The sequence below is a fragment of the Trachemys scripta genome, chromosome 9 (genome assembly GCF_013100865.1).
Source record: "Trachemys scripta elegans isolate TJP31775 chromosome 9, CAS_Tse_1.0, whole genome shotgun sequence".
NCBI lineage: Eukaryota > Metazoa > Chordata > Testudines > Emydidae > Trachemys > Trachemys scripta.
The window spans coordinates 5,357,345-5,371,122 of NC_048306.1; the positions used below are offsets into that span (position 1 = coordinate 5,357,345).

At 43.6% G+C, this 13,778-nt stretch overlaps 1 protein-coding gene and 1 pseudogene across 1 annotated transcript in view; both read left to right on the top strand.

Annotated features, from left to right (window-relative positions):
- LOC117882879 overlaps positions 1-870 on the top strand; it is a 36,664-nt pseudogene extending 35,794 nt beyond the window's left edge.
- A 4,209-nt stretch (positions 871-5,079) lies between these two features.
- Positions 5,080-13,778, top strand: part of LOC117882492 (transmembrane 9 superfamily member 2-like) — a 41,527-nt gene continuing 32,828 nt past the window's right edge. Inside the window, exons 1-5 of the mRNA XM_034780778.1 lie at positions 5,080-5,417; positions 7,687-7,754; positions 9,051-9,144; positions 10,207-10,334; positions 10,584-10,713. Of these exons, the coding sequence (XP_034636669.1) occupies positions 5,115-5,417; positions 7,687-7,754; positions 9,051-9,144; positions 10,207-10,334; positions 10,584-10,713 (723 nt within the window). The 5' untranslated portion in view covers positions 5,080-5,114. The remainder of the gene's footprint in view (positions 5,418-7,686; positions 7,755-9,050; positions 9,145-10,206; positions 10,335-10,583; positions 10,714-13,778) is intronic.

A 13,778-nucleotide genomic window follows, 5' to 3' on the forward strand; every position in this document is an offset into this window, starting at 1 on the left:
GTTGTAAAATGCCTTTTAGACATGCTTAAATTGTGTACTGAACATGGAGGGCTGTGGGAACCGCACTAGTAGTAGCAGGTTGAGTCTCTAAACAATGGTCAGTTAATTTACAGTGGCGAAGAAGGGCGAAAATGCATATATATGCATTCTTGTTCTGTGTGTGTACATGTGTCTTTGACACTTCCCACACAGTACAAAATTCACGCACGTAGGTTTCAAGTATGCTATTTCAAGCTTCATTTTCTGCTGTTGAATGACTTTATTTTTTTTGTATAGCATGGATTTTTTTTTTTACAGTGCTGGATTCCACGGTGTTTTGATTCTGTGATTCTATCCAAGTTCTCGTTAACGCAGTTTCATAGGTTCCTTACAATCTCCTTACAGGTTTTGATGGACAGCCCTGGGTTTTTCTGGATCCTGCCACCCACTTGGCAGGGTGTAACTTCTTTTTCTTCCCATAAAAATGTATTTTGTGCTGTTTCCACCCCTCTTGCTCCCTCCTGGCAGGGTCACCAGTGCAGCTTGGGAGGAAAATTCTAATCACAGGGTAACCCCCACTTACTTGCCAGATAGTTGGAGACTTCCAAAAAATAATACAGACATATGCAATATATTTAGCACAGTAATTATATTAACCAGGAAATAAATATTACATAAGGTAAAACACTATTCTTAGGGTCACTGGTGCCCATGCTGATAATACCATGAATTTCCCCAGTGACCTGATACAGCAAATGCAATTAGTGTTCCGTTGTTATGTGTACTTTGTAGGGGCCCTTGATGACCGGTGACCACGCTATCTTCTGTGCAGAAGTTAGCAATGTGGCTGACTGCGTTCAGTACAACCCAAAAGACTCTCAAGTGGGATAAGGTGGTAAGTGCCTATGCAGATTTAATAGGCCGCAGGTAATAAAATCCCCAAACTCTTTCCTGCTGGCTTGAGGACACAGTTGAGGGAATAAGGGGTCTCCCAAACAATCTCCCTAACTAGCTAACTGACACTCACAACTCGGCAATGGATCCTCAGGTTCAGAGATGGCTCTGAACTCCTCAATCACTGCAGAGGGGCTGATGATCTCTGCTGGCAGGCATCCTATTCATGCAGGAATCAGGTTGCTTCTGGTGCCAGGATTTCCCCTCACCACACAGGGGTACAGGACTCAAGGTGCAGATTACACAACTATACTAAAATCCAAACTAGTCTCCCACCCCAGCACTCAGACACACTCACAGCAGGTGGCAGCCCTGAACTAGCAGCCAGAGGAGCAGTGATGCCATGTAGTGACTGATTTCACCTGGGGAGCTCAGCCTGGCTGGGGGTAGTTTTCCCAACAAAGCTCTACATTGTGGGAGTGGGAAGCTCAGGACCTCTGCCTTGCAGCGGGATGGTGCAGTAGGGGCATCTGCCCAGTGGGGAGGGAGGTCTTGGGGCTTCAGCCCAGCAGGGCGCACCTGCCAGGGCTTGGGGCTTCAGCAGGAGCGGGGCTGAAGCCCCGAACCCCGTCAGGCACCTCCCACAACCACAACCCCGGCCCTTGGCAAGTATGCCCCGGCTCTCAAATTTCTGAAGATTGTCATATGTGGCTCGGGGGGGCCAATAAATTTGGCCACCCCTTGATTAGACTGTGGATGTTCCCCAGACTCACAACATGTGTCAGTAACAAACATGTAGCAAAACCTCATAACTTCATATACTATGATGATACACACATTTCAACAGGACAATAATGGTCAACTGATTATGACTAAGATTAAGATTTTGTCACGTTTGATAGGGATTCTGCACTGTAAAACAATTCAGGCACTTCAACCTTTTAGCTTATTGGAAAGCCAGGAGTTAAGGAATGATGGTGTTGGTGCTGGAAAGGGGTAAATAAGGTGCCCTATTAATCCAGTTTCACTCTTAGTGATGGAAGAGTCAGGGGCAGGATGGGATTAAGGCAATCTGGGGCCCTATGAACAGCACAATATGGGGCACTCTGTGGCTTAGTCCTCATGCTGTGATCACACCTCTTTAGTGTGACGACGGCAGAAGGCCCTTCTCCCTGCCCAGAGAAGCAGAGGAAGGAGCATTGTGCCTATTTTTCCCAAGGAGTAGCAGCGGGAGTCTCTCAGTTTGGGAGAGAAGGGAGGTGTTGGTGGGACACCCCATCCAGATGGGGGCCGTTTGCCCCTTTTGGAGCTAGTGTTCCAGGCTATCTGAAGACCCAGGCAGTTGTCACTGTGACAGTCATGCTCGGATCAGGTTTCAAACTTTTCTTTGTGAGAACTGGAAACTTACTTTTGTTGATGAAAACTGAGATTCTGACATTATCATATGACTCCAGGAACTGGAGCCCAGAGCACAGACCAGTAGAGCCTGTTCTTTACTCATACCCGGCAAGAGGCTCTGACACCCAAGATGTGCTGTTGTACATACTCTTGGACTGGGAAAAGTTGTCATGGCTCCATCACTGAGGCCCTGATCCTGCAACTTGAGCTGCATGGGGAAACCCTCGCATACAGCACTTCAACAGGGCTCTGCATGGGTGTAGGGTAGGGGTCCATCTAGATGGAACAGATTTCAGGATCAGGGGGCTTAAAAGTCTTAGGGAAGGGAGGCTTGCATATATCACAGCTATGATTTTTCTTGCCTCATTTTTGCCACATGGCCAGTCCCAATTCAGAATATGCATTCCAAAGTGATCTGTATGTTTTCACCCACATTGAGACAGTGCACATATGCCAGTGTTTGCGTGCGCACACAGACAGACAGACACACAAGCATCTGCAAAATTTATCCAAGTTGGCCCAAAGTTATATTAAACATTTGCTTGTTTCCCTGGAATTGATGAACTCAAGCACTGGACTACTAATCAATGTTTCTGATTTCTTTTTGAAAGATTTTCTCAGCTTTAACTGTGAGAGAGACAGCTCTTTTGTCCAACGTGGATTATTTTCAATAATTAAGAAGGATAACAATAAACTTACTAGCAGAGTTCTTTCCCGATAGCATAAATATTATTTGTTTTAAGGTTTTCCGCATTGTAAAAGTATTTTAATGGTTCTCATTAGAAATATAACACCGATCATTTTTTGAGAAATAGGAGAAACAGGCTTTTAGCCTACTGGAAAATTCTAAAATATTTTAAGTATAAATTATTTACCTTAAAGTTCACTCTGTGAATTTTTCTTGTCACGGTAGCTAACTACTTATCAGGTTATCACAGCAATGTGCAGGACAATGTACCCATCCCTTTCAGCATTTTGACGGATGAGCCTTCCTAACTGGAATATGTTGTTTGTAACTTCACGATTGCAATACTGTTTCTGTGTTTGGGACCTTGAATGATTTTTTTTTTTTTTTAGCTAATGGTCTGTTTTTATGGAAACCTTTCAGAGATTAGGAGCTGATTTTGAAAATCATCCTCCATAAAGTCTCATATTTTATGGCATCTGCAATTTATAGAGGTAATCTTGTATCTGATACTTACGACATGTAGGAATAATTTCCTATGATGGTTAATCTCAGTTCTATATCTTTTCAAAATATTAAAATATCTTTATACCAGAGCTTGTAAAAAGGTAACTCTTACAGCTGATCTTCAGCTTCAATTGCTCCTGCAAGGGAAGTCATAATGATGAATTTGTGACATAATTTCTATGGCAACGTTCTATGATTTCATAAATGCAGGCTGATGATTATAGTGCAGGTTCAAGGTGAAGCTGAATTATGATGGGAAAAAGTCCCTATTCAAATGCAAATGTTTCAGTAATAGTAGATGGGATATCAGAAATTACTGGCAATTTATTATATTTGTGATTAAGCTTCTCATTAAATTTTCTCCAGTGTGAAAGTAACTCTTTACACAAGGAGAAGCAAAGAAATGGCAGAAAAGAGAGCGTAAAACAAAATAAAACAAAACAACCCTCTCGAGTCATGAGAATAAAATTGGTTTAGTAATAATAATACATTAATTGACTAATATAATTAATAACAATGCTCTGTACTTCTACAGCTCCTCCATCCAGGAATCTTAAATTGCATCACAGACCTTAATTCATGAAGCTGCACAACAGCCTCTGAGGTAAATCATATTGTTAGCCTCATTTTACAGATGGGGAAGGGGTGGAAATAAGGTATAGAGGTTAAGTGATTTGCTCAAAGTCACACAGTGAGTTAGTGCTGTACAGTCAGGGGACACAGCGTGGTGGTGAGGGGATCATGCTGTATGGTTGCAGGGACACGAGGGCAGAGCTGAGGAGATGGTGCTGTGAGGACAGTTATGAGGGGGTGGTGCTGTAAGGCCGTGCGGACGTGAGGGCAGAGCTGAGGGGATGGTGCTATGAGGACTTGGGGATGCGAGAGCAGAACTGAAGGGACGGTGCTGTAGGGCCATGGGGCCGCGAGGGCAGAGCTGTGGGGATGGTCCTGTAAAAGGCTGTGTGAGAATGCGAGGGAAGAACTGAGGGGACGGTGCCGTAGGTCCATGGGGATGCGAGGGCAGAGGTGAGGAGATGGTGCTGTAAGGACAGTTATGAGGGGATGGTGCTATAAGGGCATGGGGACATGAGGGCAGAGCCGAGGGGATGGTGCTGTGAGGACAGTTATGAGGGGATGGTGCTGTAAGTCCATGGGGACGTGAGGGCAGAGCTGAGAGGATGGTGCTGTGAGGCCATGGGGATGGGAGGGCAGAGCTGAGAGGATGGTGCTGTAAGGCCATGGGGACGTGAGGGCAGAGCTGAGGGGATGGTGCTGTAAGACCGCGTGGGGACGCGAGGGAAGAACTGAGGGGACGGTGCCGTAGAGCCATGGGGATGAGCGGCCAGAGCTGAGGAGATGGTGCTGTAGGACTGTGGGGATGCGAGGGCAAAGGTGAGAGAGGATGGTGCCCTGGGGATGCCAGGACTGTGTTGAGGCCATTCTTTGGGCTGGGTGGTGGAAGGTCAGCGTATGGGGGACACAGACAGAGCCTACGGCCACTGCCTTTGGAATCCAGCCCCTAGATTGGAGGAAGGTGTCAGGCAACCACCTGAGGAGGCGCTTGGCGTCATAACGTGGGGGCGGGGCCGTTGTTCCTTCTTCCACCTCAGGCACAAGGTCGCGCGCAAGGGTTGCGCTGCCCGCACTCAAGATGGCGCCCGCGGCCTCATCATGTGGTGCCGTGGCGGGAGGCCGAGGCGCGCAGGCGCCGGGTAACGCGATTGTGACGCCGCCCCGCCCGGCGCTGAGCTCGGCCCCTGCACTGGAGCTGGGTGCAGCTTCGTCGGGTCCCGGCTCGGGCTTTCCTCCCTTCCCAGCAGGCGGGACGATGAGGCTGCTGGCTGCCGGGATCCTGCTGCTGGGCTGCTCGGCTCCCCTCTGCGCCGCCTTCTACCTGCCCGGCCTGGCCCCCGTCAGCTTCTGCGAGCCCGACAAGGCGAGCGAGAGCTGCCAGGTGAGAGCGGCCCGCGGGGAGCCCTGCCTGGGTCGGGGCCTGGGCTCAGCGCGCCTGGGGGCGGGCACCGCTTGTCGGGGGACGCTGGGGAGCCCTGGGTGGGGGCTCCTGGTTTGATGCACCCTGCGAAGGGCTGGGAGGAAGGGGGCTTGTAGGGCGGCCCTCGGCTGCGTGCGGAGTAGGGCCCATAGAGGTATGGGGGGGGGGGTTGTAGGGGGCGCCTAGTTGGGTACGGAGCAGGGTCCTGTGTGGATGGGATGGGAGGATTTGTAGGGGGCCTCCTGGTGACTATAGAGTAGGGCCCTGTGCCTGGGGTATGGGTGGGTGGGAGGGTTGTAGGGGATGCCCAGCTGGGTATGGAGCAGGGCCCATATGGGTATGTGTATGGGGAGGTGATGACCCTTTCTCAGTGGTCAAACTTAAGGATCCTTGGGGCAGTCCCTTCATGGGGCAGCAAGTGGCTCTGGTGGGAGGAGAGAGCCCCACCCGTTTCACATCCAGTTGTCTCTTTCCTGTGGTGGGGTTTAGGACAGGGATACATCCCATGGCTTTTAGCATCTCTGGTGCAATAAGATGTTGAACCTGCCTGTCAACCCTGGCCAGGTGCTAGGTGAGAGCAAGCTGCTTCTCAGAGGAACAGTGGATCTGTCATACAATACAGCTTTTCTTTGAATAGCGTATTGCACATAGAAAACCATGAGGGCTAAATTAGTTGTTATCATGGAAAAATATCTTGAAGTTAGTGTGGATAGTTCTCTGAAAACATCTAATCATTGTGCAGCAGCAGTCAAAAAACAGATAAGAATGTTATGAACCATTAGGGAAGGGCTAGCTAATAAGATAAATCCATGATATGCCCACACTTTGAACACTGCATGCAGTTCTGGTCACCCCATCTCAAAAAAGATGTATTAAAATTGGAAAAGGTACAGAGAAAGGCAAGAAAAAAGATTGAGCATGTAACAGCTTCCATAGGAGGAGAAATTAGAAAGACTGGGACTGTTCATCTTAGATGACTAAGGGGGAATAGGATAGAAGTCTATAAAATCATGAATGATCTAGAGAAAGTGAATAAGGAAGTGTTATTTATCCCTTCATGGAACAGAAGAACCAGGAGTCACCCACTGAAATGTATAGGCAGCAGGTTTAAAACAAAAGAAAGGAAGTACTTGTTTACACAACACACAGTCAATCCGGGGAACTCATTGCCAAGGTATGGTGTGAAGGCCAAAAGTATAACTGGGTTCAGAATGAATTAGATAAGTTCATAGCTATTACCCAAGATGATCAGGGATGCACACCATGCTCTAAGCCTCAAACTGCCAGAAGCTGGGACTGGGCCGCAGGGGATGGATCACTTGATAATTGCCCTGTACTGTTCATTCCCTTTTAAGCCTCTAACATTGGCCACTGTGGAAGACAGGATAGTGGCTAGATGGACCATTGGTCTGATTCAGTATCGCTGTTCTTATGTTCTTAATGTATCTGGTGCAAACTGTAACTCTGAAAGCATTTCCAAGTTAAAAGTTACAAAGCAAAGTTTCTGGGAACATTTTAAAACTAGGTGTTATCCACACATTTGTATGCATGATAAACTTTTTTTTTAAAATGTTTCTAACCATTTGTTAAGTGCCCAGAAATCCTTTTGCTTCAAACTTGTCACCTATGGAAACTTGGCAGAGGGGCAAGACTGCTTGTGCATTATGACGTCGTATCTTATTGCCATTGAGCCCTTCAAACAGCACACTGGTTTCTGCTGTCATTAGAGACCATTGGTGCTGAAAAATTATCAGTTTCTTTTGTGATGTGGTGCCATAAAAATGTGAGAACTTCCTGCTCAGTTCTGCAAAGTGGGCAGTCTACCTGTGCAGGTGTGTGTCTACTAGAAAACCTGATACCTGTCTTTCAGTCAGTGGTGCAGCTGTGCTGTGCTAGCAGCCTGGTAAGTGCTAATGTAGTTAGAGCTAGAGCGCTTTTAACCAATGTTTTAAAAACCTGAGTTTTGTCTGCACTGATGTTTACACAAGTGACTAGTGCTAGCTACTATTGTGGTACTACTGGAAAACAGGTGCAAAGATTTTTAGTCTAGTCAAGGTCTTTAATGTGAGTCTTCCTAGCACTGCACACACAATGTAAAGGATAAAAAATGAGCCTTTCTAAACTTGGAATGGGTTTAACTAGTTTAAGATACTTCTCACATGGGTGAAAGCCCTGTTGCCTTTTCTTGTATTACAGTGTATGTTACTTATATACTTTTTCATTCTTTTAGTCAAAAATTGAGCTATTTGTGAATAGACTGGACTCAGTAGAATCAGTTCTACCTTATGAATATGATGCGTAAGTACATTACAGTACAATTCTAGAGTGTTTGAAAGCATGTTTTCTAGCCTCACCTTTATTTTTATATAAACTAAAGTAATATGATTTATAACTTGATACATATACATACAGTTTGAAAGAACTGTCAGACACTTGCTAGCTGGAGGAGTAAGCCTGCTACTCAGATAGGTATGGAAGATGACAATTGGTGGAGTTATAGGGGTTCACTAGCTATGTCCTGCTAAGTAATTCAACCCCTACACTATTTGGAAAGAGGGGAAGTTTTACGGTTTTCTATTGGGGTTTTGTCCCTGGGTCCTACTATAAAGTGGGGGTGAATTTCAAATTTATCAGCTATCTGCTGTAAGACTAGAGCTTTCTGTCTCTCTTCTCCCAGTGCCTCCTGGTTACTAGAAGAGGAAGGAGGACTTCATTATCTGTTACGCCCCCAACCTCTGTTTTTTAGTTTTTTGGGGGGATTTTTTTGGTCCTTTCCTGTGAAGAATGTTACTGCCTGCCTTTGCTGTTGCTTGTAGCTTTGCCAAGTAGAAGTGTGAAATTTGTGTGATTCTTAAATTTTACTGCTGAACACACTGGGGAATAACAAGTGATACTCCTGTAAACTTTACTCTGCTCTTCCTTGGAAAAGCAATGAATAGCTGCAGAGATACTGGAGGCTGGCTCAGTAAAACAACTCTACAAGTGTTGCATTAAATGCTGCAGAAATTGATAGCTTAGGCCCACACACTGAGATCATGAATAGTTATATTTCCTTACCTTCAGGTGTTTCAAGTAAAGGGGGACTTCTGGACAGGTGAATGGATCTCTTTTGCATACTGGTATAAAAGCCATCAGATTTGTCCCTCAGAAAATACACTTGCCATGTTAATTATTTTCTATCTTTAAGGAATCTTTTTTTTTTTTTTTTTAAATCGTTCTTCATTTGGCATTATGTCATGCCAATAGCGCTTTGTATGATTTTCTTACTTCTTTTAGTCTGGAACTTATCTTACTTCAGTTGCTGTCTGAAAATGGCACTTTTACTACAATCTTACAGTATTTATTTTAAACAATATGCTGGAACTATGGAGTGCGTTGGTGACTGATTAAAAAAGTTACTTTTTGCAGTGAATTGTACCTAATCTGTCTGCATTTGGAGTCAGATTTTCAATGGTATATCAAGCATTGTTGGTTTAAAAAAAAAAAACCATGAAAACTCCTGTATCAAAGATATAGCTTAACAAATTAATTTATTTTGTAACTGTAAATTTCAACCTAAAATGTATTCACATTAAAGACTCTAATTTTTTTCAGTTTTGACTTCTGTCAAGATGAGATAGAAAAAAGGCCTTCGGAAAATCTTGGACAAATCCTGTTTGGAGAAAGAATAGCATCATCACCATATAAGGTTATTCTAGCCATCCAAAGTGATTGTGGTTACACTTGATAGTTGCAGTCTTAACACACTTAAAAAAAAAATCTCTCCTTCAATAATATTCAGATGATAGAAAGCAAGGAGATAACAACTATGGATTTTGTACTGTCACTATAAAGCAGTATCTTGGTCATTGTTAACTTAGTGCATGGGAATTGAGAATTCCATCCTAACCTGCTAATGCTTTTTCCAAGAGTATTTAATGATATATTTTACAGAGATTATTCAAGTACGCATATGTGCAAAATTTTGGGTAACATAGAATGGAAGTTAGTTTAGTCCTCAGTATAGTTACCTTTGCACACACAATTTGGTAGAGCTATTGGTGTAATGTGGCAATATAAAAATAGCCCACAAGAATACTTGTGAGCAATAACTTGCACTCACTCTTAGGGCTTGTATAACCTAGGATTTTTAATTGTGTTGTAACATGTGTTAACTAACACAGCTATAAATTCTAACCACACTGTAAAACCAGATTAGAATATAAATGTGTGAAAACACTTCCTTAATGGAAAAGTGTGCTTCAGCAGGAAATGTCCACCATGCTGCTGCAATTTGCCAGCATTGCCTCATAGTTTGTTATGCTCTACAGCAGCTGAAATTAAAACATACTATACAAAAGGGGCATTGTTGGTAACGAGTAATTTCATGATGCACCGTGCTAAGTAAAGCTAATGTGATTGTTCTCTTTACTGGTGCAATACTTTATCAATTTGCAAGCGGATTATTTTTAAAAACCTTATGGTTAACATTTAAAATAGTTGTTTACTTGGATTATTCTAATTGCAGAGATTTATGTGCTTTTTGGAATGTACAGATGAAATATTTTGCATAAGTTGTACATAAGCATTGGTTCTCAAACTGAGTTGAAACTGCTGATATGAAACCAACATTGGCTTCAAGAATTCTTTTTAGTGGGATAGGCTAGGATCTAGATGAAAAATAAACTTTGATTGAAAAATAATGGCTTTTTAAAAAGGTACTTTGGGAACAAAATTTTAAAATTGCTCTTTTTGTATGTTTTGGTAACAGTTTACATTTAACAAACCGGAAACATGCAAGGTAGCTTGTACAAAATCATATGACCCAGAAAAAAGTGATGACAAAAATAAACTGGCTTTTTTGAAGAAAGGAATGCAATTGAATTATCAACATCACTGGTGAGTTCAGACATCCTGTTTTGAACTATGAACAGCTAAATGAAAATTAACATAATGTAATGAGTTGTTCTGAGAGGTGACACTTTTATCTTTCTTCTATCCAGTAATTGTCCTGTAATATATTATTCTTTGAGACCAAACTAAAACCCTGTTGTTTTTATTTGCATATGAAATGTAACTTAAAAATAACGGAATAATTAGATAACATTTCTTACTAAGGAGTTGCCTGTTTAAAATTTCTTTACCTAGGATTATTGATAATATGCCTGTAACGTGGTGTTATCAAGTGGAAGATGAACACAAATACTGTAATCCGGGATTTCCAATAGGATGTTTTATTACTACAGATGGCAGAGTTAAAGATGCTTGCATTATTGATGTAAGTGGTGAGAGCTTATTTCTTTAATATGGCCAGATATGGGGCTAGCTACAAAGCTGTGGTGTTGGGGTCATGTCCTTGTTAGTCTTTGTCATGGTTTTTTGTTTTTAATAAATAACTGTGTGCTTACAGGGTGTAAAACAGGCTTGATATACAAAACACAAATATAGTTAAATAAGATCTACAGTATGTGCATCGACAAAGGTAAGCACACCAATATGTAATCAAACGTTTCTCATTTTTATACATTATGTGGTTGTGCTGCAGTTGGTAGTAAACACTATAGTTAAGTATCGGGGGTAGCCGGGTTAGTCTGTATCTACAAAAACAACAAGGAGTCCGGTGGCACCTTAAAGACTAACAGATTTATTTGGGCATAAGCTTTCGTGGGTTTTTAGAAGTGAGGTTTTTTACCCACGAAAGCTTATGCCCAAATAAATCTGTTAGTCTTTAAGGTGCCACCGGACTCCTTGTTGTTAATATAGTTAAGGGTGCAAAATTGCTTCATACATAACTTCCTGGTGTAGCCTGGGTTTAAACTTTCTGAAATACATTTTGGGATGAAACTTCATGTTTAGGCTCCGGCCGAGGGGAATTTTTAATAGCTTGGGCAAAGTCCTGTGCAGATTTTCAAGTTCTGTAAGGGTGGAAAAACATTCTCTCTGCCACCTCCCTAACTCAGAAACAGTAGTGTGTTGAAACCTGAGCCTAGATCCTGCTCCATGCAGGCAAATCCCTGCATCCATGCAGAACCCCACTGACTTTAATGGGGCTTGTGCTGCATGCAGCTTATTGCAAGATATCACTAGGAATGAAACCTTCCAGCAAACGCCAAGAAATGGGTACTGATGTGTTTGACAAATGTGTAATCCTCAAAAATGACAGTTAAATATATGTAGTTTATTCACAGTTGTGGAAATACTTGTCAAACACTGCTTTGATGGAGAAAATAATTGTTAGCAGCAAGTGTGTTTAGTACTCCTGGTGGAATTAGTGCCAAAAAAAAATTCTGTGCACAATATTTTAAAATTCTGCAAAAATCTGGGAATTTATTTAAACTACCATACAATGGATGGAGAATGGGAGTGGGAAGCGTTGGAGGAAATCCCCAAACCCCCTTTGTCTAATAATAATAATGTAGCTAGGTTTAAGCCTTTATTTCTAGTTATTAGTTAACAAATATATGCAGCAATATACTCAGTGTTACATCATAGGCAACTGAAGAGTAAGTGAGGGCTGGGGTATCAAACCCAGAGTTTATATTGGCTACTGACTAGCTCCAGAAAGGTCAGTAGTAAACAGTTCATGGAGTACATTTTGACAGAAAAAATTTTCAGTCCAAAACTTTAGACCAGTTCTAATCACTAAAGTACCATAAGCATTTATAAGGCCGCATTGTGAAAAACAATGTCTCCTTTACACCACTCTGGCAGGGTAAAGGAGCTTTAAAACTTTTACACCTGTTTTATGCTTCTGAGGAGATTCATTAACACCAATGGAAACAACTAAGCAGGCAGGCTGCTACATTATTACTCCTAGGGGAATTTTGTGGCGCCCCCCCCCCAATTCTGCAACAAAAAATTAATAATTCTGTGCACAATATTTTAAAATTCTGCATATTTTATTTGTCAAAATAACACAATATAATCACACCAGTTTCAATTATTTTTGGTAATTTATTTCAAAATATCTGTCAACAAGTATTTCTGTAACAATTCATAGAAAAGATTCAGAAAATGTGTTTTGACAAATAGATGCCTTAGTAGGCATATTATTGCTCAGGGTTCTGTATTAATTCATTTAAACTACAATACAAAACTGTATTTCCTGCACCCCTCAGAAGCAGTGCAAAGGATTGGTGGAGTCAGGGGTAGCGGAGGAGCTGAGGAAGAGGGAAGTAATTGCTCTGAAGGAGCCTGGGTTTGAACTTGGAGGGTTATTGGGTATGGGTGGGGAACAGTGGGGTGGTTTTTTTTGTGGGGTGGGAAGGGACTGTAGGGAGCTTTCTCCATGCAGACTGTGGCTGACCCCCCTAGCCTCTTCCATTCAGTCAGGCACATCTGCCCTGTCCTCATGTGTCCCTGCACCACCCCCAATCCCCATGTGTCTCTGTTCCCCCTATTCAGCCACTCCCCTGTTCCTATGTAGTCCTGCATCCCCTCCCTGTGTCCCCATGTGTCTGTGCCCCCACTCAGCCACCCTCCTTCCCGTTGTAGTGCTGCACCCTCTTCCCCTCTGCTCATGTGGCCCTGCACCTCCTTCCCACCTGTGGTCCTGCGCCTCCAATCCCATTAAGCCCCTGCCTCAGTATGTCCTCCCCCACTAGCCCTTAATGAGCCCCTGTCTGATCCCCCAGCAGCCCAATGCTGTCTGTCCCCCTCATAGTTCTTCTCTCCTGACCGGACCCGCTGCGAAGAAGGCTCTGCATGCTCTTTCTCGTCCCTAGCTGTCTGGGAGCTGCTGCTCTGTTCTAGCGCCACAGCACCCTTTGGTTGCCAAAAGGCAGAACTGCAGCAACATTCTAGCAGACGCTTTTTTCTGCACAAAAAACTAAAAATACGTGTGGCTCATTAATTATGCGCAGTCGTGCAGAATTCCCCCAGGAGTACATTATGCTCTGCCTGAGGGGACAAAGCCTGCCTCACACCTACCTCCAAACATCCTAAAGCCCTGCCCCTCCATGCTGGGCATGTCACAATACCGAGCTAGAGGGACAGTGTCTGTCTGTCTGTGTGTGTCTCTCTCTCTCTCATTTGCTTGCATGCATACACGCCCAGCCCTGTCCCCCCGGCAGTGATTGACGTGTCCCCCGGATGCATGCACAGTACCCCCCACTCCGCACTGATTTATGTCTGTGCCGGCTGCTGGGGAGAGGTGAGAGACCGCTCTTGCGGCTTCCCTTTGCTTCCCCTCAGAAGTCACTTTTCTCCAGGGAAGCAAAGCAATCTGCGGGTGACATGAATTCTGCGCCCGCGCAGTGGCGTAGAATTCCTCCAGGGTAGTGTAGGGGAATATAGTAAACTTAATATCCTAGTAATGCTGTTATGATACCAAGGTTCATACAC